The 24195-nt window shown below is 34.3% G+C and overlaps 2 protein-coding genes and 2 pseudogenes across 7 annotated transcripts; 1 reads left to right on the top strand and 3 right to left on the bottom strand.

The window, feature by feature from the left end:
- Positions 1-107: 107 nt before the first annotated feature.
- On the bottom strand, positions 108-7240 carry LOC143570960 (putative leucine-rich repeat receptor-like serine/threonine-protein kinase At3g14840; annotated as a pseudogene). The gene is made up of 24 exons (XR_013142028.1): positions 7112-7240; positions 6185-6359; positions 6038-6109; positions 5890-5958; positions 5746-5817; positions 5589-5660; positions 5429-5500; positions 5279-5350; positions 5099-5170; positions 4924-4995; positions 4776-4847; positions 4628-4696; positions 4484-4549; positions 4311-4372; positions 4192-4239; positions 4030-4073; positions 3257-3642; positions 2973-3168; positions 2757-2900; positions 2301-2419; positions 1704-1914; positions 1396-1633; positions 1069-1219; positions 108-747 (listed from the first exon to the last, which is right to left on the bottom strand). The product of XR_013142028.1 is annotated as a putative leucine-rich repeat receptor-like serine/threonine-protein kinase At3g14840 (transcript).
- A 3110-nt stretch (positions 7241-10350) lies between these two features.
- On the top strand, positions 10351-14193 carry LOC143570959 (26S rRNA (cytosine-C(5))-methyltransferase NOP2B-like). 3 transcript variants are annotated; one of them, XM_077056476.1, is made up of 18 exons: positions 10351-10400; positions 10610-10891; positions 10991-11157; positions 11249-11312; positions 11396-11529; positions 11602-11685; positions 11777-11851; positions 11927-11998; positions 12079-12152; positions 12263-12315; positions 12395-12504; positions 12593-12661; positions 12744-12818; positions 12934-13026; positions 13149-13228; positions 13312-13411; positions 13518-13789; positions 13889-14193. In XM_077056476.1, exons 2-18 carry the CDS (start codon positions 10633-10635, stop codon positions 13944-13946), a joined length of 1839 nt encoding a protein of 612 aa, XP_076912591.1. In that variant the 5' UTR covers positions 10351-10400; positions 10610-10632; the 3' UTR covers positions 13947-14193. The 3 variants fall into 3 exon arrangements, with proteins under 3 accessions (XP_076912591.1, XP_076912593.1, XP_076912592.1); XM_077056478.1 differs by having other exon boundaries at positions 10352-10400; positions 10610-10888; positions 13889-14192; XM_077056477.1 differs by having other exon boundaries at positions 10354-10417; positions 10628-10891.
- Positions 14194-15431: 1238 nt separating this feature from the next.
- LOC143570936 (uncharacterized) lies at positions 15432-18342 on the bottom strand. Of its 2 annotated transcripts, XR_013142023.1 has the most exons (9): positions 18110-18342; positions 17002-17095; positions 16862-16912; positions 16604-16777; positions 16348-16527; positions 16141-16260; positions 15915-16048; positions 15601-15805; positions 15432-15547 (listed from the first exon to the last, which is right to left on the bottom strand). XR_013142023.1 is itself a non-coding variant. In XM_077056448.1 (8 exons), the coding sequence occupies exons 1-8, from the start codon at positions 18241-18243 to the stop codon at positions 15742-15744; spliced, it is 951 nt and encodes a 316-aa protein (XP_076912563.1). In that variant the 5' UTR covers positions 18244-18342; the 3' UTR covers positions 15569-15741. The 2 variants fall into 2 exon arrangements, 1 of the variants encoding a protein (XP_076912563.1); XM_077056448.1 differs by lacking the exon at positions 15432-15547 and having other exon boundaries at positions 15569-15805.
- Positions 18343-18378: 36 nt separating this feature from the next.
- LOC143570958 (MACPF domain-containing protein CAD1-like) lies at positions 18379-23089 on the bottom strand (annotated as a pseudogene). The gene is made up of 6 exons (XR_013142027.1): positions 22480-23089; positions 21649-21887; positions 20890-21085; positions 20636-20813; positions 20380-20534; positions 18379-19183 (listed from the first exon to the last, which is right to left on the bottom strand). The product of XR_013142027.1 is annotated as an MACPF domain-containing protein CAD1-like (transcript).
- Between the last annotated feature and the right edge of the window lie 1106 nt (positions 23090-24195).

Raw genomic sequence — 24195 nt, 5'->3', positions numbered from 1 at the left:
AGGTCATGTTTCTTGAGTTGAACTCTCAAATTATTATTATTACTATTATTATTATCCACCTTGAAAATAAATAGAAAGAAATGAAAATTTTCCATTTCTTTTCTCTTCTTATTTAAGTGAACTCGAGAACACCACGTAAAGGTTGCATGCCGTGAGAATATAATAACATGTTTTAATCTCATTTTATTCAAACATGTACAGTTAGGAAAAGTATGAAGAACAGTTTATTTTGTTATCATGGAACAAACATATATATTTACATAACTCTACAACAGTATACAGCTAATGTGCTGTTAAAAAAAAAACGAATGTGACAAAATAACTCTAAAACTCACTTTGTGCTTTTTGTTCGGTTTAAACTCGTCTTTTGAATAATCATCATCTTGTCTCAACAGGCTCGATCTCAGAATGATCATAAGAAGAAAATGAAAACATCGGGTCAGTTTGAACCGATGTAGAGCATTGACTTTGACTATTTTTATGGTCTTTGACCTCACGTAAGTCTCTCATGGCTTTAAATCTCAAATCATCCGTGTAGCCACCTGCTTCTGGGTCTATATCCGGGACACATATTCGACCTTCAAGCATACTCACCACCTCAGACATGATTGGTCGTATAGACGGTGAACCGTTAGTGCACAAAAGTGCTACTTTGACCATGATTTCTGCTTCTTCTTTGTTGATATTTGACCCCAATTTCTCATCGAATAGCTCGGTGTAGTTTTTACTTTTTTGCAAATGGCAAGCCTGCAAAATGTGCATATTCATCCGAGTTATATGTAAATTCTGATGGGACAAATGGGTAAACTTTATTTAATAAAAACAGTTGAAAGAAAATCAGTTCAAACGAGTATATTTAAATTATATCAGTTCAAAGAAAACCGGCCAGAGTCATCTTTACTAAAAAAAGAATATTATTAAATCTACCGCAAAGTCAACCCGCCAGGCTCATTTCAAATTTAGTGAGGTTTTAATAAATATCTGAATCCATTTAGTTAATGTAGGGGAGCATATAAATCATTATACTTGCTTTCTTAAGTTAGCTTATAAGAAAGAGTTATCAGATACCCAATCTAGAAGACATGTGCAATCGTCCCAAGGAATGTAACTCATGTTGTTCTTTCCGCTCACAATCTCCAAAGCCAACACCCCGAAGCTATAAACATCCGCTTTATCACTTAAGAAACCCCATAGCGCGTACTCAGGTGCCATATATCCACTGCAAATCAATAAACTTTTGTCAACATGACATTTAGAGCATAAAAAAATTCATTTATATATAAATGGATTGTCTTAGAATATATATTCGGGTTAGCCATCAGGAGCTAATGGGCCTGGCAGCTAACCTGAATATATATTCTAACAGATTGAAATGTTATAGAGATTAAATATTACATTGTGCCAGCAACACGAGTGCTAATATGAGTTTGGTCATCCTCATTCAGCCTCGCCAATCCAAAATCTGCTATTTTCGGGTTTAAGTCTTTGTCAAGAAGAACATTAGTAGCTTTGATGTCTCTATGCACAATTTTGAGCCTTGATTCTTCATGAAGAAAAGCTAAGCCTCTAGCAATGCCAAGACATATCTTAAATCGTGTTGGCCAATCCAACGTCATTTCACTTTTATTTGAACCTACATAATGTAACTTTATTGTAACAACCTTATAAAAAGGTGCATACAAGCATGTTACTGAAACACTCACCAAACAAAGCATTGGAAAGGCTATTGTTTTCTAGGTACTCGTATACGAGCATTAGTTGGTTTCCTTCGATGCAACATCCATGAAGCTTCACAAGATTTGGGTGTTGTAAACAAGATATTACACCAACTTCATTCAAGAATTCACGATTCCCTTGTCTTGACTCTGATGAAAGCTGCTTCACTGCAACAACCGTTCCATCACTCAATGTACCCTGCAGCAAATATCACACAACTTCACAATCCATACATGCAGGGGTGTAAATGAGTCAAGTCGCTCGTGAACTACTCGAGATTGGCTCGCTAAAAGCTCGATTCGAACCTAGCTTGAATGAGTTCAATCCTAATGCTACACTTGTTAAATAAACGAGCCCAAGCTGGCTCGCGACTCGCGAGCCTAAACGAGCCTATTATGTTTATAAATTTTATATAATATATTAAATATGTATTGAGAGTTCCCCCTCCTTTGCAAAAACACAATTTTGGTCCCAATGTAGTCCATTACCTTTTAGGCTTTTACAAAATATAACCCCAATTGATCCGTTCATAAGTAAACGGGTCTCCTTGTGTCTTATGAGTATCATTTGTTGACAGATGTTACCTTGTATACAGGACCGAAACCTCCTTGTCCTATTTTATTTGCAGCACTGAAGTTGCGTGTGGCAGATTTTAATTGCTTTAACGAAAATGAGATTGTTCTCAACTCCAATCCTTGAAAATTTATTCGACAAAAGCATAAAGCATGTGCAAAATAAAACATACAATTAATGCATGCACCATCACATAGATCTAAAGTAATTGATCTTCTATCAAACAATTGTTTATCAACTGTTTTGTTAAAAAGGAACATATTTAATGGGCAAAAGTCAAATGCAAACTCTCTCTGGTCAAAAGTCAAGATATTATACCTTTGCTATTCTATATAAGTGTTTTCGGGTCAACCTGACCTGTCATTTTTCAACCCGCGCCCAACAATGACCCATTTATTATGCTTCAAAGACGAAAACAGTAAAAGCACCCACAAATGTTGCACAGAAATTAATGGAGCCTTTCATACCTTTGTCTTTTCTTTTATTATGTTTCAAAGAGCGTTTCCACGAAATAACCGTCAACACTAACAAAACCAAACATGATACTCCAACTGCAATGCCAATATAACCAAATTTCTTCTTCTTTCCACTAGCGGAACAAGTTTTGAAATCTGCCCACGAAGAGTTTGTCAAATATAATAATACTTCATAAAAATATTAAAATAAAAATATGAGATACTTACAAGGCTCGACAGAAACAGCAGACACGAGAGGCCCATAAACTCCTCGTTTAGGAAACCGAGTTGTCCCTTTACCAGCCCAATAAAACCGTATCTCTAAAATATTATTCGCCACACTTGCATTAAATGAAATTACCACTGAATTTCCCATTCCACCAGACTCATCTTCAATGTTAAAATTCTTCTTAACAAGTCGTCCCTGTTACATACAAAATCAGTTAGCATTCAATGTACACGCTTATTCAACATTTTATGCAACTAACCCTTTATTTAAATATCTTTATCACCTGAATAACTATATCAAAAATTCGTCTGCCAAGACTTCTATAAGTAGTATCATTAGTGAACTGTAATTCAGCAAAGTGTAGTTTAACAGCATATTCACCATTTTCCAAACAATGGGCAAAGTAAACAAGTGAAAGAGGAGATAAGCGTGCGGTTGCATAAATAGAAGATGGTAAGTTTGTTGATGTTGTAATGTATCGCGTGTTTTGGAAAATATTGTCATCTATGAAGTCCCCAGTGCTACTTAATCCCCAATTATTATTATTGTTTATGTATAAACGAGATGTACCACCATCGACATGTGCATCTCCTTCATAAACAATATTCTTATTATTTTCTTTAACGCTCACGTCATCTCCACCACTATTAATATGCATGGAACACCCATCTGTCATGCACATCAAAATATGCATTAAAAATAGTTTACTTTAATAGTCTAAGTCTTTTAATAAAGAAGACATAGGAACATAGGAAGTTGTATGCGTTAAAATTAGTTTGGTGACTTTCTACTAATTTGATCTATTGACCAGGTCAGTCTTTAGTTAAAAATTCGTTTGACCCTTTTGAGATACCTGTTCATATGTATACGGGTCTAAATTCCCTCCTCTAATACCAGGGTAGGCCCAAACGAACCGAACGAACACGAACAGAGCATGTTCGTGTTCATTTAAAAGAAATTGGGACAATCAATATATACATAGCATAAGTATCAAAAAAAAAAGAAGTAAATACTTAAAAATAACATCAGTGTACGTTTAAAGATGTAAATACTTACATCTTGGACACTTGATATGCTCGGTGCAGGCCAGTATGTCCTGTCTGTTAACAACATTAATTTATAAGCAGTCGACATTTAAAATAGATATTATCTTCCTTATAAGAGCTAAAATTAAAACTAGAGACGTTAACATTTTAAAATAAACAAACACTATCTTACAATGGATTCCCTGTTGATGAACTTTTAAACAAGTTAATGTATGTATTCCTGAGTATATTAGAAAAAAGAATTAGTATTAGTATTGATTATTATATAAGTTACAAGAAAAATATACATACGTGTTTTGTTTGCACGCGGGTCGTCAGGTCCTTGCCAAGTAAAGTTGCTGTACGACAGGTCACTGTATCAAAACGGGTCACATTTGGTTAACCACCAGCATTTGTTATCCATTTTCTACAAACTTTATCGATGACTACATAACTTTAAATATAAGATTCATGAATAAACTTACATACTAGCTCCATTTAGCAAAAGTGAGTCAGGTATGTCTCCACTTAGCATGTTACTAGTTAAAAACCTATTTAAAGAAACATCACAATATAGTCAATCCATAACTAACCAATAGCAATTAAAATGGATCAATAATCACACTTACACAAATTTCAAACTCCTCCCGATAATGTCTGGGGATATTCCACCAACTAATCTGTTAAAACTTACATCCCTGTCCAATTACAGTTAAAGTGATGTCATCGCATATTCCAACAAACAGAAAACTGGTGTTTGTATACTTAGTTACTTACAATGTTTCCAGTTCTCGGATCATCCAAACGTAAGCAGGTAATTCACCTGTTATGTTGCAATTTCTCAAAACCCTAAATTAAAGAACAAAATTTTATCATTTTGCATGTCTAAAAATAAAACTCATAATAACATGAACTTTGTACATACAGTCTTATTAATCCACTAGCATTGTTGTGTGGAGGAAATCTTTGTGCTGGTCCCGGCATGTCACTAATCCTCCTGCAAAACATGAACAGATTACAGAATCAGTTTGACCATAAAACAAACAGATTAAAAGTAAAGGTTAACTAGCTATGAATATTAAAAGAGATTCTTCACTCACAAGTCAGTTAGACCCTCGAGAAGGGATATATTTGAAGGGATCGGGCCCTCAAGTCCACTTGCAACCATTTCACTTCAAAAAGAAAAAACAAAGAATAAACTCAATGGATTGAATGCCTGCCGTAATGTTTATATTAGGGTTGTAACATAATTAGATAATATAAATGAAAAATAATATTACAGTCGAGAAAGTTGTCTCCAGTTCTGTATGAAATCGGGTATGGGCCCACTGAAGTTGTTATCATTTATCCTACTGTATTGCAAAAGAAAGACAATGAATCCTTTCTTGAAATAAGAAAATAATATATAAGCTATAATGTAAACAATTTACAAATTTGTTAAGTTTCTTAGTTCACCAAGCTCTGCAGGCAATGTCCCCGTGAACTGGTTTGATGACAAGATCCTGGAATAAACAAACTTAGTTAGGAATTTAGAAAGAAAAAGAAAACATAATGGAGAAAACATGTCATCAAAAGATTAATAAATCTTACAATGATTTCAAATTAAATAATCTCCCAAGTTGAGAAGGAATGGTTCCTGAAAGATAGTTTGCTTCTAGATCCCTGATTATTAAGTTTGCTGTAAACCACTGTTTATTTGTCTAAATAGCTTCACATTAAAAAATACAATATAATCAAGATGACATACAGCTTTGTGAGGGTGGTAATATTCCCTAATTCAGGTGGGATTTTTCCGGTTAATCGATTGCCAAGAACAGAACTGCATCATGGTCAGTGCATTGTTACTCATACAGAAAAAAATTATGAAAAAAAATAATAATAAAAATCTCACATTTCTTGTAATTGTGTCATGCCCCGTTCTGGTGGAATTGTGCCATTTAAGTAATTGTAAGCAAAGTCACTGTAAATCAAACATTTTAAGAGCTAAGAGTAATTTGATTTTAATAATGCAGCATTATCATTACAAACTATGAGCTTACATTGATTTGAGATAAGGAAGCTTCACCAATTCAGGTGAAAGAACACCAGGAAGACTGTAAAACTTCATTGTGCTGCATAGATTTAAAATATTAATAACTATAATTAACAATATATATGTAACACAGACCAGGAAAGAAGTATTATACATCCTTACGACATGACAGTCAGTATTGTTGTTGATGTTGCAATCACATCCAGTACTGGCATTAACTTCTTGAGTTAACTTTGGTACTTCAGAAATAAGATCAAGATTGCAAGTGTCACCATTGAACCTCCAACTGGTTGCACCCATTGTGGTAAGAATATTATTAACAGTTACCACTGGATCAAATCAAATGAAGAATAATTTTGTAAGTATTGTTCAGTGTTGTAAAAAATCGTGATTAGTCACCGATTAATCGGGGATTAATCGCTAACTGGTACATGGTCAATTCGATTTCACCTAGTCGGACCAACAAACCGGTAGTCGGTCAAAGTCAACCCAGATCGTTCAAAATGTCTCAGATTTTGGTCAAAATTGGTCAAAATCTTTGAAGTGTTTGAAAATTTATATTTATTACTCGAATCAGATTAATAAGTTTAAAAATACATATACAAAATATTGGACATGTGTGTGTGTGTAACTTTGAGAAAACATACATAAAATTCCAATCTGATAAACCCCTTTTAATTGCTAGTCAGAACCTCACCGTCCGACTAGCGCCTAGCGAGTTCTACAAAATCGTATGGTACAAAGTTTGCATCATACAGTGGTTGTTTGTTCCAAACAGTTAAGAATATTATTAATAGCTATCAAAATCTATTAGAAATTATTCCGTAAACTATACTCTAGAAACAATAAACTAAATTTCTAAACAAATGCTTACAAGGTTTTAACTTGTAAGTTGTAAGTATTTGAATACACTTAAGACCGGTTTTCGACCCGTTAATGATGACTTAAACTGATCCATCATTAGATAAGCTGATTTAAAATAACTGCATGCAGATAACACTCCCAAATTCCCATATTGGCATTTCATCGAACACCTTATATGCACCTCATAAACTGATGACTACAAAACGAACAAATATACCTTCCTGTTGAGGCACCAGAGATTGAGAAGATGTTAACAACGTGAACAAGTTCAACCCTAAAACACACAGCAATAACTCTGCTTTGGTCATCTTCGTGAACAAAAAGAATTGAAGTTTGACTTTTGAGAATTAGCCAGTTGTTCGTATTTGATTGAAAATGAAGATTAGACGACAAAAAGTCAACATGTGAGGTTGATGGATAGTTGTATCCGGCGAGTGAGATGCCGCCATAATTTCAATCACGTTGTTCAGTTTGCAAGTGGACGTTGTTCAGTTTTTTATTATTTTTTCAATAATAAAAAAGTATATTTTTTGTATTAAAAAAATGGTGATTTGTCAAATTTTATGGATGGATTTAGTAAAACTAGACTTAAAGATTAGATTCAATGATCAAATAGATATCGCATTCAACCTAGTATGATTTAGCATCTTGCCTTGAAACAGATAAATATATTTAATAATACTCGTTAAGAAGCACGAGCTTAACTGTATTAAGTTACTATATGAAGTAAGAAGAAAATATACAATTTAAACATGCTATGTGTTAAGACATACCAAACGTCGGTAGAGTGGACTAACGTAAAGCATCGAGAGAAGCCGAAATAGATGGTGGGGGTAAATTTGGGAGGCGGTAGGACTAGCGATGTCACCGCCAATGCATTTCATATAGAGGCTTGATCGACTTCATTGTAACAACAATAGAGTGTAAAAGAATAGAATAATAGTGGTGGAGCAACACCTTAGTTTTCTCTCTATAATCTCTTGTTTTTTTATCACGTAATCAACATGGGCTTCGTCGATGTTATTCTATTCTCGTACACTCTCTTGTGAGTTGATTTTGTATTATGATGTCCTACACTACCGGATGTATTCAATATTCAATTCGGAGATGCCATGAGTCTCCACTTTAGAACACTCGTTGACCAATCTTTGCAAATGTTAAAACAATTTAAGTTTCGTTTACCCATTAAAACCACAAACAGTAAAATTTATCTTCAGAGTGCATTTTTCTAGTAATTGAGTTTTGTTTTATTTTTCTTTTAACAACATATCTAACAATACTTCTAAGTTATCACGTATTTTTTTTACAACGACGGGACTTGAATCGTTTAAAATGATAAGACCCCACCAACACCTTGAAACCACTAAATCAATGGCTCTTTAGTGACAATTTGAACATATTAACTTACTAAAAGCGTTACAAAAAACACAATTTCAATGAGAATGCGTCATTTGTCATGCCTAGCTCGGCCATAAACATTTTCTTGCGCCAAGGTGTGGCATATCCGTACTCTTTTATGTTGTTTGGCACGAGATATTCATATTTGTATGCTTGAAAACCATCAAGTGGTGCAGCAGATTCATGTATGGAACATTTAATCGTTTATAATTAATATACAAGACAATAACAAAAGAAAAGCATAATGATATCATAAATCGAACATTGTTATGGCTACAAACTAATCTTTATTCTTTAATGCAAGAATACTTATGAATCAATCAAATAAATTGTTGGGATAAACAATGATTAGAAGTTTGATTAATTCCTTGTTTTGATAATGATCAAGATTGTTTAACTTGTATGGTTAGTTGTTTATTATATATGAGTATATACCAGATACATGATCCAATACTGATTATCTTAAGCCTAACAAGTTACAATTCTTACAAACTACACTCAAATGATCACATCCAAAGATGAAGCTATGAGATCATGGTTAAAGATTACAGCATAAAAGTCTTATGTTTTAATAATATCTAAAATCAATTAACTAAACAAACAAGAAAAATATTTTATAAATATATGGATGCCTTTATAAAAATCCATGTTGACACCTTGAGTTTCTATTAAAAACTTAGTATTGAAATCAAAAAGTTTTAGAATGGCTTTTGAATTTGAAATATGTTTTAGAATGGCTTCTATGATATGTTAAAAGCATTATATTAAAATCAATGCAAACATATTTACATGTTACATTTTTTATATATTGTATCCTGTGTCCCTATTTATTTATACGATTTATCTATACAAAATCTGTATATGATCATCTTTTAGTTTCAATATTTACAATATTAATCCATACATTTACATATGATACATCACAACTTTTATTTACTTACAACATTAATTTGTTAGTTTGCAACCCTCAAGTTTGGTTATTAACAAAATTAACTCAACCTTTTTAATATGGTAACTCTCATGTTCCATTAAGTTACATAGGCAACTCTATAAATTTTTTAACATGGTAAGAACCGATACCGACCCGTGTCCCTACCACAACGTAAAACAATCAGTTAGGTGTTGTTTGTTTTTTTTTTGAAAAATGCATGCGCAACCTCTTTTTTTGCGTCGCACGTACCACACGCAGACATTGCCATCTGCAAACTGTTTGTTTTCTCGAAAACGTTTCATTAAAAAATGTTGGTGCAGACTTGACTCATTCACTTATGAGATCTTATAAGGTATTCACAGGTTTAAAACACCACACCCAACCACCACCACCACCACTGCCCCACTGTTCACCACCATCACCATCCACCACAAACCACCACCACCACCCACCCTTCACCACCATCGTCCATCACCACCACCATTGTCTACCCCCACCACCCACTGTCCGCCACCGTCTGCTGCCACCACCGTCCACCACCCACCACCATCGTCAACCACTTAACCGTTTGCCACCACCGTCTACCACCATCGTACCACCCACCATCGCCTTCTATCACCACCGCCGCCACCACTACCATTATCACCATTAAGCACCACCATCATTCAATACCAAATTTCGTATACCACCACCAGTTTATTTTAACAATTTACAAACCTTAAAAAACAAACAGTCTTCTTCTTGCAGACTACAGAGGTTTGGTCCAACTCTTAAACTACATATGTCTGCAGATGTGGTCCGCAGACTGTACTTTTGAAAAAATAAACAACACCTTAATCTTTATTAATCCCTGTATAACCATGTAATTTTGTAAGTTTTTGTAAAAAAAAATGGTAAAAAAGTAATAATATAATTTATTTTTAGTGTAATTTTTAAAATGGAAAACTTTAATACTATATTTATTAGAAATTAAACCTTTTTTCTCAAAGAAGTAAACCCATGTAAGAACTAAGAAACTTTTTATAAAAATAAAATACTTTGGTTTGAAACAAAAATATATGTTTATCTATAAAAAAGAAAAATATAAAACGATCCTTAAACCCTAATATAACCAACCCTTGAACCTCTTGCAGCATCACTTCTTCTTGTCCCGTATTTCGTTACCGCAGCCACCGCCGTTTTCCGGCAGCTCAGGTTGCTTCTTTTATTTCATATTTAGGTTTTGTGCTAATCTGTTACTGTTCCTCTATGTGTACCCTAACCCTAAATTAGGGTTTGTGTATTCCTCATTCTTTCGAGTTATTTTCGTTTTATGATGTTAATTACTAAATTCGAACTTATGACTTTGTTTATGTTCAATTTTCGGTTGCCTTTATCGTTAATTAGGGTTCTGTTTTGTTGTAGCTTCAATGGCTATTAAAGGCAAGAAGTCACAGAAGAAAGTAACCAAAAAGGAGCAAGTCAAAGTCAAAGAGCTTCCTACTGTTAACAAGAAGAAGAAAGTTGAAGTCTTGAGTGAATCTGATTCAGAAGATGAACAATTGGAACAACAGCAGAGTGTTGATGGTGATGAAGGAGGAGATTCCGGGTCCGGGTCCGATTTGTTGTCCGATGGAGACGATGCGTTTGCAGGCGATTTTTTACAAGGCAGTGATGATGATGAAGGTAGTTCTGCATATTGCATTGACTGTTGTATTATTGAATTATTATAATTATATTGGTATTGTAGTTTAAAGCTGTTTTTTGGTTGGCTGTGTTTGTTAACAGAAATGGGGTCCGGTTCGCAATCGGATTTGGATTCGGATGATTCTGATATCGAGGGGAAAGCTAAGAAGATTGATGAAGCGAAAGAGAGAGAACAGAAAGAGGCTTTAGATGAACTGCAACTTAATATTAAAGAAGCACCCGATGAGTTTAGATTGCCGACACAGGAGGTATTGATGCTAGCTGTATTAGCTATTCATGTTTAATAATTGTTGACTTGGCGTGTTGACGTTTTGTATTTTCGCGTTTGCGATTACTCAGGAACTTGAGGTGGAAGCTCGTGGCCCCCCTGATCTTTCCGGTCTCCAACAAAGAATAAAAGAAAGTGAGTTTTATTTTGTGCACATGTTATGTATACAGTATTCATTTTTCATGTTTTTTAAAAAAATTATAAATTACAATGTTCAGTTGTTCGGATTCTTTCGAATTTTACATCTTTGAGGCAAGAGGGAGCAACACGAAAGCAATACATAGAGCAACTTAAGATGGACTTGGGATCATATTATGGATACAATGAGTTTCTTATTTCTGCATTTGTTGAGGTAAATTGTTGTACTATGTGAGTATGTACGTATTTATGAATCTTTGTGGTTTTAATTATATGTTTTGTGTAGATGTTTCCGCCTGTTGAACTTATGGAATTAATTGAAGCTTTTGAAAAGCCTCGACCAATTACCCTTCGTACCAACACATTAAAGGTGATATAACTATTGGTATTATTTTAGCTTCCTTTTTTTTTGGATTTTTGAGTTATTGTACTCACGGGATCACCTTTCTCTGATGATGTAGACACGAAGACGTGACTTGGCTGGTGTTTTGTTGAACAGAGGTATCAATTTGGACCCGTTAAGCAAGTGGTCAAAGGTAAGGACTACTCATTTAAGTTTACCTATTGTTCTTTGATGTTTTATTAATTGTGTTTGTTTCAATGTAACACAGGTTGGTTTAGTTGTTTATGATCATCAAGTTCCATACGGTGCAACCCCAGAGTATATGGCTGGTCATTACATGGTAGGTTATTTTTATTTTTTGTTTCTTTTTTATTTTAAAGTTTTTGTTAATTCATTCTATCTTTCTGTTTTTGTTTACAGGTGCAAAGTGCAAGCTCTTTTCTACCTGTCATGGCACTTGCTCCTCAGGAGAAGGAACGCATTGTTGACATGGCGTATGTATCTACTCTCTCTTTTTATTTGCATCTTCATATCTGTCTTGAACTTTATAATATTATTCTATTTTCTCTATATCCAATTTTAAATGATTGTTATTCACTTGTAGGGCGTCACCCGGTGGTAAAACGACTTACATTGCCGCTCTTATGAAAAACACTGGTAAGTTCTTGCTATACAGCTTTATCAAGTTAAGCGTTTTCCTTTATTTGACACATTGTAACGCACATATTATTATTAGGTATAATATATGCTAATGAGATGAAAGAGCAGAGGCTTAGTAAACTAACATCGAATCTACAACGGTTGGGTGTTACAAACACTGTAGTATGCAGCTATGATGGTAGAGAGGTTAGTCTTTATAATTGTTATATGATCTTTATTTATAAAGCCTTAACTTCTAGGTGGTCTGATTTATTTGTCTGGAATTTTACTTTAGCTGCCGAAAGTTTTGGGACACAACACAGTAGATAGGGTTTTGTTAGATGCTCCTTGCAGTGGTACCGGGGTGAGAATTTTTTTGTTTTTTGTTTTAATTTCGTGCCTGGTTTTTAATTTTCACTTGGATAAAAAGGTTTTTGATGTTGCAGGTTATATCTAAAGATGAGTCTGTGAAAACCTCAAAAAGTGCTGTCGATGTACAGAACTGTTCACGTCTACAAAAGGTACTTACAATCTTTTTATTTAATAAATTTATTAGTTTTCAGGTTAGACTTGTATTATAGAGTTATAGAAGTAGTTATAATCGGGCTCCGTTTTGGATTTTCTTTTAATTTGCAGGAGCTAATACTTGCAGCAATTGACATGGTGGATGCAAACTCCAAATCAGGTGGTTATGTGGTTTACTCTACTTGTTCTATGATGGTTATTGAGGTAAGGATGCTTATTATTATTATTATTATTATTATTATTATTGTTATTATTGTTATTATTATTGTTTATTTTGTTGTTGTTACTACTATTTTTATTATCATTTATAATAATTTCTTTTGCAGAATGAAGATGTTATAGACTATGCACTCAAGAAGAGGGATGTGAAACTTGTGCCATGCGGATTAGACTTCGGTCGCCCAGGGTACATAACTAGTATTCTTTTCTCACACTTAAAAAAAATATTTTTGTAAATGTATTAAAGGCATGTTTTGTTTATGTATGTAGGTTTGTACGTTTTAGAGAAGGCCGATTTCATCCTTCATTGGAAACAACTAGACGTTTTTATCCTCATGTTCATAACATGGATGGCTTTTTTGTGGCAAAGGTATGCGTGTGTTTCAATATGAAATTGCAAGTTTATTACAGGTGGTATATTATGTGGTCAAAACTAATTAGTTGTGTTAATATTACTTTTAATTCAATTTTTTCAGTTGAAGAAAATGAGTAATGCCAAGGCAGCTCCAGCAACAGCACAAGTGGCGGAAGATGGTGATGCGGAGATTGAACCTAGCGTCATAGAGGTCTCTGTGAAGCAAAATAAAGTTGTGTCTAAAAAGGGGGAGAATAAGCGCCCACGAAATGATAATAATGATAATGATAAAAATAATGAAAATGTTTCTCTCAAGAGAAAGAAAGAAGAAAAGCCTCATGAGAAGAGGAAGAAATACAAACCTCCTCCAAGAGAAGAGATCTCAAAAGCCAGGTTGGTAGTTGGTACCATCATGTTCAGGGTTCCGGTCATTTTTAGTTTACGATTGTAATTTACCGTATTAACACAATGATGTTTCTTTGTAATTTGTAGGGAGGAGAAAAGACAAGCTATGAGAGAAGCCAAGAAGAAAGGCAAACATGGGGTTTAACACTCTGCGCTATATTCACATTGTGGCATACATTGGATGGTTGTGTTTCAAGAAGTCGATTCAAGACTTGTAGGTTTTGTTTGTTGCCATCCAGGCACGGCTTTCTTCTTGTTCAATGTTCATTGGTTTTTGGCAATGTTCTATCCTACAAATTTTGTTTTTTGTTTTCTAGTTATTTCTCTTAGGGGCATACTTTGTTGGTTTAAAAGGAAGTTATTAAAGTTTGATATGAAATATTTATTAAATTGGTTACCCAATGTTTTATATGAAGTATTTAACTTAATCAAATTTCGCTCTTCTAATTAAAAAAGTTAGTACCAATAGATTCTAATTTTTGCTTTTTCTTAAGTTTTGAAGTTTAGTTTAGTAAAAGATGAATATGATGTCGCATGGTTAATAGTATCATTGAAGGCCAATGTGGGGCTTGACCTTGTAGCACTAGACCATTTGATTTCTTAAAAAGAAAGGTTGTGGGTTCAAACCTGGGCAAGAGAGTAGTTAAGAATTATTGATGGCATTAGTCGATCAAATAAAATAAAATAAAATAAAATTGTGAAGTTATCATAAAATGTTGGCTAGGTTTTTGTGTAACTGAGGTTTGAGTATTTAAAAAATCTATGTTTTATGTTTTCTACACACCACTTTTTAAAAATAAACTGTCATGGTTAAACGCCCATTGACAAGTAATCCCCGTGATAAAACACTTGTTTATGAGTCGTAAGCCATATTTACGAGCTATTTACATAGGATCGTCAAAACCAAAACCTAAACAACGGTTTAAAAGGTAAAACTACTGATGTGACGGAGAGTGAGTGCCCACAAGGGAGACATCCCAACTTTGATGTATATATAGAAGCCCTTTTACAAAAGCATCTACATCAATATATCAACCACTCCTTTAATAATAAAACAAGCAATGAACATAGTCAACTGGTAATCCTAATCTCCTTGACCAACTGAGTACAAACAAGTTATATTATTATACAACAAAATGAAATATAACACAATTATTATTATTATTATTATTATTATTATTATTATTATTATTATTATTATTATTATTATTATTATTATTATTATTATTATTATTATTATCACATACCATATGAATAAAATAATGATTAAAAATATATGATACTAGGGTTATTAGAACATGCACTATGTATACACAATAATCAAATATGAGATGATACAGTCTCATGACATCATTCTCATGGGCATAACAATGACCGTTGATGGCAAGCAACAAAAAGAATTTAGAAAATTTGAACATCACGGTCGTGTGTGAAATATTTGTCTTGTGTTTTAAACTCAATATCGACTGTGCATAACTAACTGCAATACAATGCCGCTTGCAAAAATCATTTAGAGCACACGTTTTTCATAATAAGATCCGTATAGATTAAAGAAAAGCCATAGCAGGTCGAAAACATCTACCACCTACTCTTCGCGTGTAACCTTAAAAGGTTTGTGTGGTTAACAGGAGACAAGGACATGTGATTGTGTATCAATTATGTAGTGCTTGCATGTCTACTGTAAGAAGAGTAAAGCTCCTGCTATCGAAGAAAGGTTCAAAGCTACAAACTCAGGATTCAATAAAGCTTCTGCTATCGAAGAAAAAGGTTCAAAGCTACAAACTCAGGATTTAATAAACTGTTTACTAAGTACATATGCAACGAGTAATCGGGATGCCAATCAAACCAACACCAAATCAAACCAAAATCTTGATAGCCAAAAAATGAACAAAAACTTAAGTTTGCTATCACAAGTGTATCCAAATGCAGATATCATCCATTTATGCATCTTTAAATATCTTCGGAATCACTTCATGCGCACTGATATCTAATGCCACTGGGTCCCTGCAAATAAATATTATAATATGGACCATTATACCCTTTTATATCTTGTTACACTCCAAACTAATGCAAATTTTAAAGGAATGGTAATAATGTATTGAAGTGTACAAACCTGCATAGTACTTGGCCTTTTTCTGAAGAACTAGGAACAAACCATTCTTTTCTAACGAGAGGCGATTCGAACTCCACAAAAAACCCGTCACTTTGTCCATGCTTCCATTTCCTCGGTCCCTGTCCTTTCCACACCTGCAAATCAAGAAACACGTCAAATGATTCAAATCAAAAATACACATTCACAATAAATAAATAAAAATACACATAAAAGATATCCACATTACCTGTGGGTATGAAATGGCACTCTTGGGTACAATTAAGCATGCTGCATGAGAAAACGAGTCCACTGCATATTGCCTTAAAAAGGACACACAATCACCATGTGTATGTGGTGACTCAAATGCCTGTTTAATAAAAAGTCAACATCTTTAGAAGCGGGTCAATCAGGTTATGTTTAATTTTATCTCAAATAGGTTGACTAAAAAGCATACCTTGTCAACGTTGACAACAGGTGCATATTTTTCAGTGTCGGTTTTTTCCTTATCGAGCAGGAAATAAACGCGCGCATCAACTTTTGATGTTTGATGCCATGATTTAACCGCAGTCTCCATTGTTTCAACCACAAACGAGAAAATCTCCTTCCAAGATTCCTCACTTACATACTTTTGTGCCTGAAATATAACAACTTTAAAATCTACTCGCTTTATTTTTCACATTAAGAAAACAAAATAAACAGAACTAAATTACCAGTTCAGATTTCAAATCATCCAAGTGTTTTGCCAGGTCAACATTGGATCTCATATTATCCACTTCTTCTGACCGTTTTTTATCCTTTGACAACTGTGTAATCCTCTTGATCTTTTTCGTCACCTCTGTACTTTGTGGATTATACTGTGAGGCTAATCTAAAGGCTTCCAATGCCTACATTACACATAAACATAAACATTAATATTCTAATAATAATAGTAAATATACAAAATACATCTAGAAAAACCGCTATCATACATCATCGTATCGCTCCATGGCCTCTAATACACACCCTTTCCTGAAATAACCCTGTGTAAAAAAAGTTAACACTTTTTTCAGAAACAAATTAACATCCACATTGAATAATATGTAACAGATTATAGGTTTTCTTTTATTACCTTATCCCAGCTGGGATTCAAAGATATGGTTGTTTCCGCATCACTGAGTGCTTTTTGTAGCTTAACAAGATTTAGAAAAGCTGCAGCGCGATTACTGGAAAAAAACAGAATAGACAGATTTGAGTTATGTTAATTCTCAAACCATCAATTAAACCAATTAACATCATGGAACGGGTCAAAGGGCACTCAGACAGAGCATGTCAACCATTTCTACTTGTTTTTCTGATCATCGTATAGATTTAGGGTTTTGTATATAGGGAATGGATCTCCTATAAAAAGAAAGTCTATTTTGCCTAAGCAGTCTAAAAAAGATTTCTGTTTTGGATCGAAACCGACTCAAAGGAACTCCAATTGAACTCATTTCTGCAGCATTGGAACCGGCTTGTCGAACCCTAAAAGCTAAACCATATACTCTAAAACTAAACCCTAAAGTTATGATGGTAGAGTTGGAACCGTAGCAATGAGCTCAATCGGGTTTCGTTTGAGCCGGTTACAAACAAAATATAAGGGGGTGTTTGGCCTAGCTTTTATTTTCTAGCTTATGCTTATATTTTAAACTTGCTTATAGCTTATTTTCTATTATTTGATAAGCTCTTTTAAGTGTTTGGATTAGCTTATATTCCACAAGTTGATTATACGTCTTAATAAGTTGTTAAATCCATTATTCTTTAATTTGTTTTAGTCATAAGTTGCTTCAATATTATTAATCCATCACCATTTGAAGGCAAATGGTAATTTACCCCCTTAAACAAATAAGCTTCTTCAAATAAGCTTATCAAAATTAGCTTATATAAGCTTATAAGCATAAGTTAAAAAAGCTAAACCAAACACCAAGTTAAGCTTATTTTATAAAAAAAAAGCTAAAACAGCTATAAGCTTTACTAAAAAAGCTAGGCCAAACTAAATCCTTTTTTAGGCAAAATAGACTCTTTTTTTTATCTTGATCCTCACCCTTCGTATATAATATAAAAATGATAACAGATTGGATATTCCCATCATATCCATTTTGAAGTGAATCAGACAGTTTCTAACTCACAACAACACTAGCCATTCATATAATCCCACATCAATTAGGAGATAAATAAGGAAGAGATGCGTGTGTAAGTACCTGTAAAGGGTAGGATTGGAAGGATCTTTCTTGATGGCTTGAGTGTATAAAGCAGCTGCCTTTAGGTAATTTCCAGCCTTGAAGAACTGGTTCCCTTGGTCTTTTAACGATACCTCTGCTTTCGATTCCGCCATTGCTGCAGAGGTTTAAGTGAGTTTTGAGTTTTAGGGTTTCTGTATTTTATTACTGTTAAATTGAGATGGGAGAGAGAGGCGCCTTTGATGGGACAGATGCTAGCTGTGGGTTTAATGCATATAGTCAATCATCCACATCAACAGTTCAACATTCCTACAAGACTTCTACTTTGGTGTAGATCATATCATATACATGTATGAACTCAAACAAGTAACTTTACCTTTGTTTCATAACTACAAACAAATTTAGAACATAAACCAACAAAACAATAACCTCTACCTTCACTAAATCCATAAACATAATACTTCATTTGCATGTGCAAAAAAACCGCCATCATTAGTAGTTCAGCAACGAGTATTTAACCCGCAGCCCGATCTTCCCTTTATCTACACCAAGTTTAGCCCCCGTAACCAACCAATGGCCCGGCACATCTTGCGGGCCCTTCGACATTTCCGTCATGTCCACAATCTTCGCAAGCTTCCCAGATTGACTCGGCCCGTCTCCTCCCTTATCATCGCTGAGCTTTTGAAGATTATACGGGCTGTGATCCCATACAGACCGACGTATGGTACACCCTGGTACTTTGGAGAAGAGAAGTTTGAGATGTAGGACACTTCTAGCACCAAAGTCCCATACCCCAAACTGGGCCCCGGTTACAATGTGGACCCCAGATAGATCGCCAATGTATGTCTCGGTGTGTTCTATGGGAGCGGTGCTTACATGTGAGAAGTTTTTCCACTTGATGGGCTCGAACCATCGACTGTCCTGCTCTTCGGGTCCTTGCCACTTGGGTGCACCAATGGCCATGTGTACGTCCCAATGCGGTTGCAGGATTTTGGGAAGGGATACCAAGTGTTGTAAATGGACTGCTAGCCTGTTTTGCTTGCTTCCTTCTAAGTTGAGTCTTAGGCCCGTGACGGGCTTGCGCCCAACTGTCACCTGTAAATTTAACGGATGAAAATAAAAGACTACTATGAGAAACAATCTCAACCTGTTTATATATACAAGGAAACAGTTCGAAAGTACAAAATATAATTCAAGTGTTTACCTAAATTGTTGTAGTTAACAAAATTAGATATAAACAGTTTTTACAGCCATATTATTATACCAACTATCTATGCCATTTAGAATGGATTCCAGCAGAACAATCACTCAGTCCGCTGCACGTTAAGAATGTGCGTTTCCTTTCTATTGTCATAATTTGAAATCAGCAAAGGTTGCAAAAGGGCATGTGGAGCGGAGGTCAAAACGGGTAATATTTTGTTTATTTAACACTCAACACACACCTTTTATCCAAAAATTTCATATTTTGAAACATAATTAGTGTGTCAAATTTACAAAATTTATATTAATTTAAAACACATCTAACTTTCTGAATAACAAAAGAGAAAATACCATTAAAAACCAACACACTCTGTTTTTTCTTACAAAAGCTACTCAACAAATTTTTGCACATTAAAGTCGTGTACATGTTAAATCTTAAAATCTGGATGTACCAGTTTCAAGTATTTTTTTAAATATTTTATTTACTTATTTATATATTTATTTATTTTCACAATTGCGTTCAAATCTATACCTAATAAATAAGTAACTGGTTGTGCCACGTGTCACAATTCTGTGAGCCCAAGTCTCTTATTTCACATCTTAGTATTAATTTCAAAACGTTAATTAAAAAAGAAGCAATAGTGATAAAACACAATATACTAACTTATTAGTTAGTAACCTATGTGAGATATTTGACTTATACATAATTTCAATTTTCAATATACCTTATCTCAAAATATCATTTATAACTCCTAATTTCATTACTAATATTTAATATTTCCTTTATTCAACCCATGCAATGCATAGGTTTATAACCTAGTTTAACATGTAGAGGGACATTAATATGCAAAAAATTGTTGAGGGAGTTTTGTAGGGAAACACGTAAAGGATGCTAATCATTTTGGTATGTATTTGTTCATAATGAAATGTAGGTCTTTGTATGCATTACATATACACTTTGCCATTTTTCTTTACTTTAACCTTTTGACCTGACATGTTAATCTGATTCGGCCTAATATTAAGTTAATGGGAAGACATTGCTTCCTCAAGAAATCACTCAGTAAACAGGATCATAAAATTTTTAAAAATACCTGCTCCAGACTTATGTAAAGCTTCGGGCCCATCAAACTAAACTGAAGTGATGGACAAACGGGTTCCTTTCTTTGAATGGTACTTTGTTCGGGAGCCCAGACTCGAGATATTTGGAACTCCAAAAAATATTGTAAATCCTCTATAGGAGGCTTGTCTGGTAAAAAGAGCAAATGTATAAAAATCTCAATACTAATTGAATGTGTGATACATTTTTAATTTTAATACAAATAAATAACTTTTGAGATAAGGTCTTACATTCCAAATATAGGTCAATGGCACGGGTCAAATGTTTTATTCCGGGTACGCTTTGGTCAAGCAAAGAAACAATGGGAGTAAAAGTCATATTGATCACATCGGGTGCAGTTTCCGCCCATTTTGCATGACTTTGCTCAAGATTGTCCCCTCCTCTTCGCCTAAAAATAACCGTTACATCCTACAATAACAAAGAACAAAATTAGATTATTATTCAATATCACGTAATGACTTTTAGATTGCAAATTCAAACAAACCTTGTCCTTGTACTTTAACGAACCCGAACTTGATTGGCTTTTTGAATCGACAAATCTGTGTTCTCCAATGTCTCTCACATAATTTTCAATTTCTGATATTGACAAAGGAGATGATTGATGTTGCTTTATATAAACTACATCTCTCCCTCCGACTGTCATAGAGGTGACAATATGGGTGCCATAATTTTCAATAAAGCTGCAAAAATTATTATTATAAATTATAATAATCATAAGAATATACGATACTGTCATAGGATTGGAGTTTTGACACAATCTTGTATAAAGTTTTCAGCTTCTAATACACTCAGAAAATCGTAAAATTGAATTTGCAATGCATGTTCATTAAAATTAAAATACAAAGTAATAGAATCAGTTAAACTGTGTATTTATATGTATGTTACATCAATAATAATATATGTTTATAATAACTGGTCAAATCGGTAATCCTAAAAAAGCCACCAAATTAAAAATTGCTTTTAAGAAAAGATTTGGTTGCTGTTTTGATATCAATTATCGTAACCGTATCAAATATTGGTTCTTTTGTGTTTTTTATAAAAAGATAGCCAAAAGCAACTTGACATTTTTTGACACAAGCTTAAGAGAGCACTTGACTAACAAAATTAAGGATAAGCATTGAAATAAAATACTCTTTATAATCATATTCAACAAGCTACTAATTTATCAACAATAAGAAAATACGGACACGAGGTGTTGCGACTCAACCCAACACGTTTGAACCATACGGTGCATACAACTTACCTGGCTAAGGATGCAGGATCCCAGGAATACGGAACCGCACGTTTGACTTCATCAAGCAAAACAAAATCTGAAGGTTCTAAATGAACCTCGTATAACGGAACTATGTATCCAATCATTGCAAGGGATTTTGTTGACGCTGCATCAACTTGCCTCGATCCGGTAAAATTAAACATGGCATTAAAGCTTCCAAGAGGAATGTCACCGCTTAGATTCGATTTCGTATTGAAGTACTTTGACATCTACAGTTACATAAACCACTCATCAGCATTAAAGAAAAAATCTTTTCTTTCCCAAAAATAATAATAAAAATGATCAATAAGTAGCATTGTATACACAGACTGCGTTTACGTGATTCAATATTACGCTTTCCGAATTAACAAAACGGTAACACATACACGCCATTTTCTAAACAAATTATTCATTAATTTGCTTGGAAACAATAATAATGATAATGATTTGATGCTCATGAAGTTATGACACCAATCCCTCAACCAGGATCATGGCTTAAATCTTTCTTATGAAAACGTTACACAATTAACCGACATAAAAAAAACCGATTTCTTTATAAAATCTAAAGTCTAAACCCGACAAATGGAGCATAATGCTCAACTGATCATCCACCATTGTCAACACACCAACATTTAATGAGTTAATCCACCAAAAACCAAAACTTTTTAAAAAAACCCCAAATTTCAACAACTTGTAACACGCCCACAAGCTGTTCGACGAATTGCCCACCTCAATTACCAAAAACCCAATTCAAATAACCCAAACCCACAACAAACAAATACCCAAATTCAAACAAATTAACACAGAATCATTCAATCAGACCTCATGGAAGTTAAAAATCGGCGTAGCTTCAGTGTTTCTTTCGCCAGTAGAATAATCAATATCCACCGAAACATTAGGGATCGTAACATCGTCGGAAAACACAAGGTCCTTGGTGTGTTGATCGTCCAAGTGAATCAAGCGAAACCCAGGTGCGCCTTTACAGTAGAGAAGCCTGATGTCAGATGTGACGTCACTCAAAGCCACGACCGAGTGCTTGAATAGAGTTCTTGAGCGTTGTGGTCAAAGCGTTGGTTTTGTCTTCCATTGAAGAATGATGGTAATCTATCATTACAGATGGGTTCGATAATTACGATGGTGATGGATTAGGTGAAGAAGAACAAATTGGAATGAAGAGATTCGAGCAGCAAAGGTTTGAAATTATTGGTGTTTGTGTGTTGGACTTTGACGGTGTGTGGTTGAATTATGGTATGGTGGTGGTGAGTTTGACTTGACTATCATATCATAATAATAAATGTGTAACAAACGCGTTTTAAAGGGGTAGTGTCTTTATGTGTGTTTTGTCAAGTAATTAACCTACTACTACTTTAAGTCACAAATTCAGACCATTATTTCTAGAAACAGGGCGGCATTGACTTGTGAAAAGAATGATGTTTTATGAAATGTGCTTGTTTGGAATTGATGTTTTTATACTGTTTTAATGTTTCTTATGTTTTAACAGAGATAATAGAAGGTTTGACGGGCGTGTACTCTAGAAGAGAGAGTGGACACTCGTGAGAAGAGGGGTCGGCCATCTGGTAACCAGCTTATGAAGATAGACTTCTTAGTTTAAAGGAATGAGTTGAGATCACGATGTTTGCGGTTACTGCTTGAGGGTATGTTTGACTACGTCAGGCATGTGGATTGATCCTATTAATCTAATATTTGACGTAAAAGGTAGCTACACGTGTATCTTTGAGTTTCTTTATATGTTAATTGTTATTGGCTCTGGATAGTTCGGTATAACGTGGCTTGATTATTGTTATTCTTTGTTACGTCATAAAGTTATTGCGGCGACTTAAATATTGCTATTCTTGGTTACGTCATGAGGTTATTACGACATGCTTGATATCCGATGATTTGAGGATTAGATACGTCCTTTAGTTTTGGCCATATACGGTTGTACCATCATATTGTTAGAATAAGTTTAGTATGTGTTATCAAACATATGAGTTATTGTGACATTCGTGACAAAACGAGGTACGCTATATTCATTACGTAACAAGTAAACGATAAATCGGTTAATTCGTAGTGCTTAAACGAGTAACCGACCGATACTAATTATGACCTGTATACATACTGAGGGGTCATATACGAGTTATATATATATGTTATAGAGGCTAACATATTGATATTTAGGCCTCAGTACGTTTAAAACTCTTTAAACGAAAAAGGTTTCGTTTATCGATACGCTATAAGCTTAAACGCAATCGTTAATATCAAAACGAGCATTGTAGCATCCGTTAAGCCGAAAAAAATTTATAAAACACTTATATGACATGTTCTAAGCAATCCGTGAAAATATTTTGGAATTTTACAACGAGTCAGTACGTTTTTCTTATTTTACAAAACTAGGCTGAAAAACACTCGTTTTCGCGCTGGTGTTCGCACTCGAACTAGTTTTCTTGCGAAAAACCGAACCCGAACTAAATTTTGGACCGACTTTTACGCGTGGCATGAAAACCTAGGCACCATTGGGCCAAAGAGAGGCCCAATGGG

The sequence above is a fragment of the Bidens hawaiensis genome, unplaced genomic scaffold (assembly GCF_021521415.1).
Source record: "Bidens hawaiensis isolate Kalapana, Puna unplaced genomic scaffold, B.hawaiensis_p1.1 tig00025176_1, whole genome shotgun sequence".
Taxonomy (NCBI): Eukaryota; Viridiplantae; Streptophyta; class Magnoliopsida; order Asterales; family Asteraceae; genus Bidens; species Bidens hawaiensis.
This window is presented reverse-complemented; position numbering and strand designations above follow the sequence as displayed.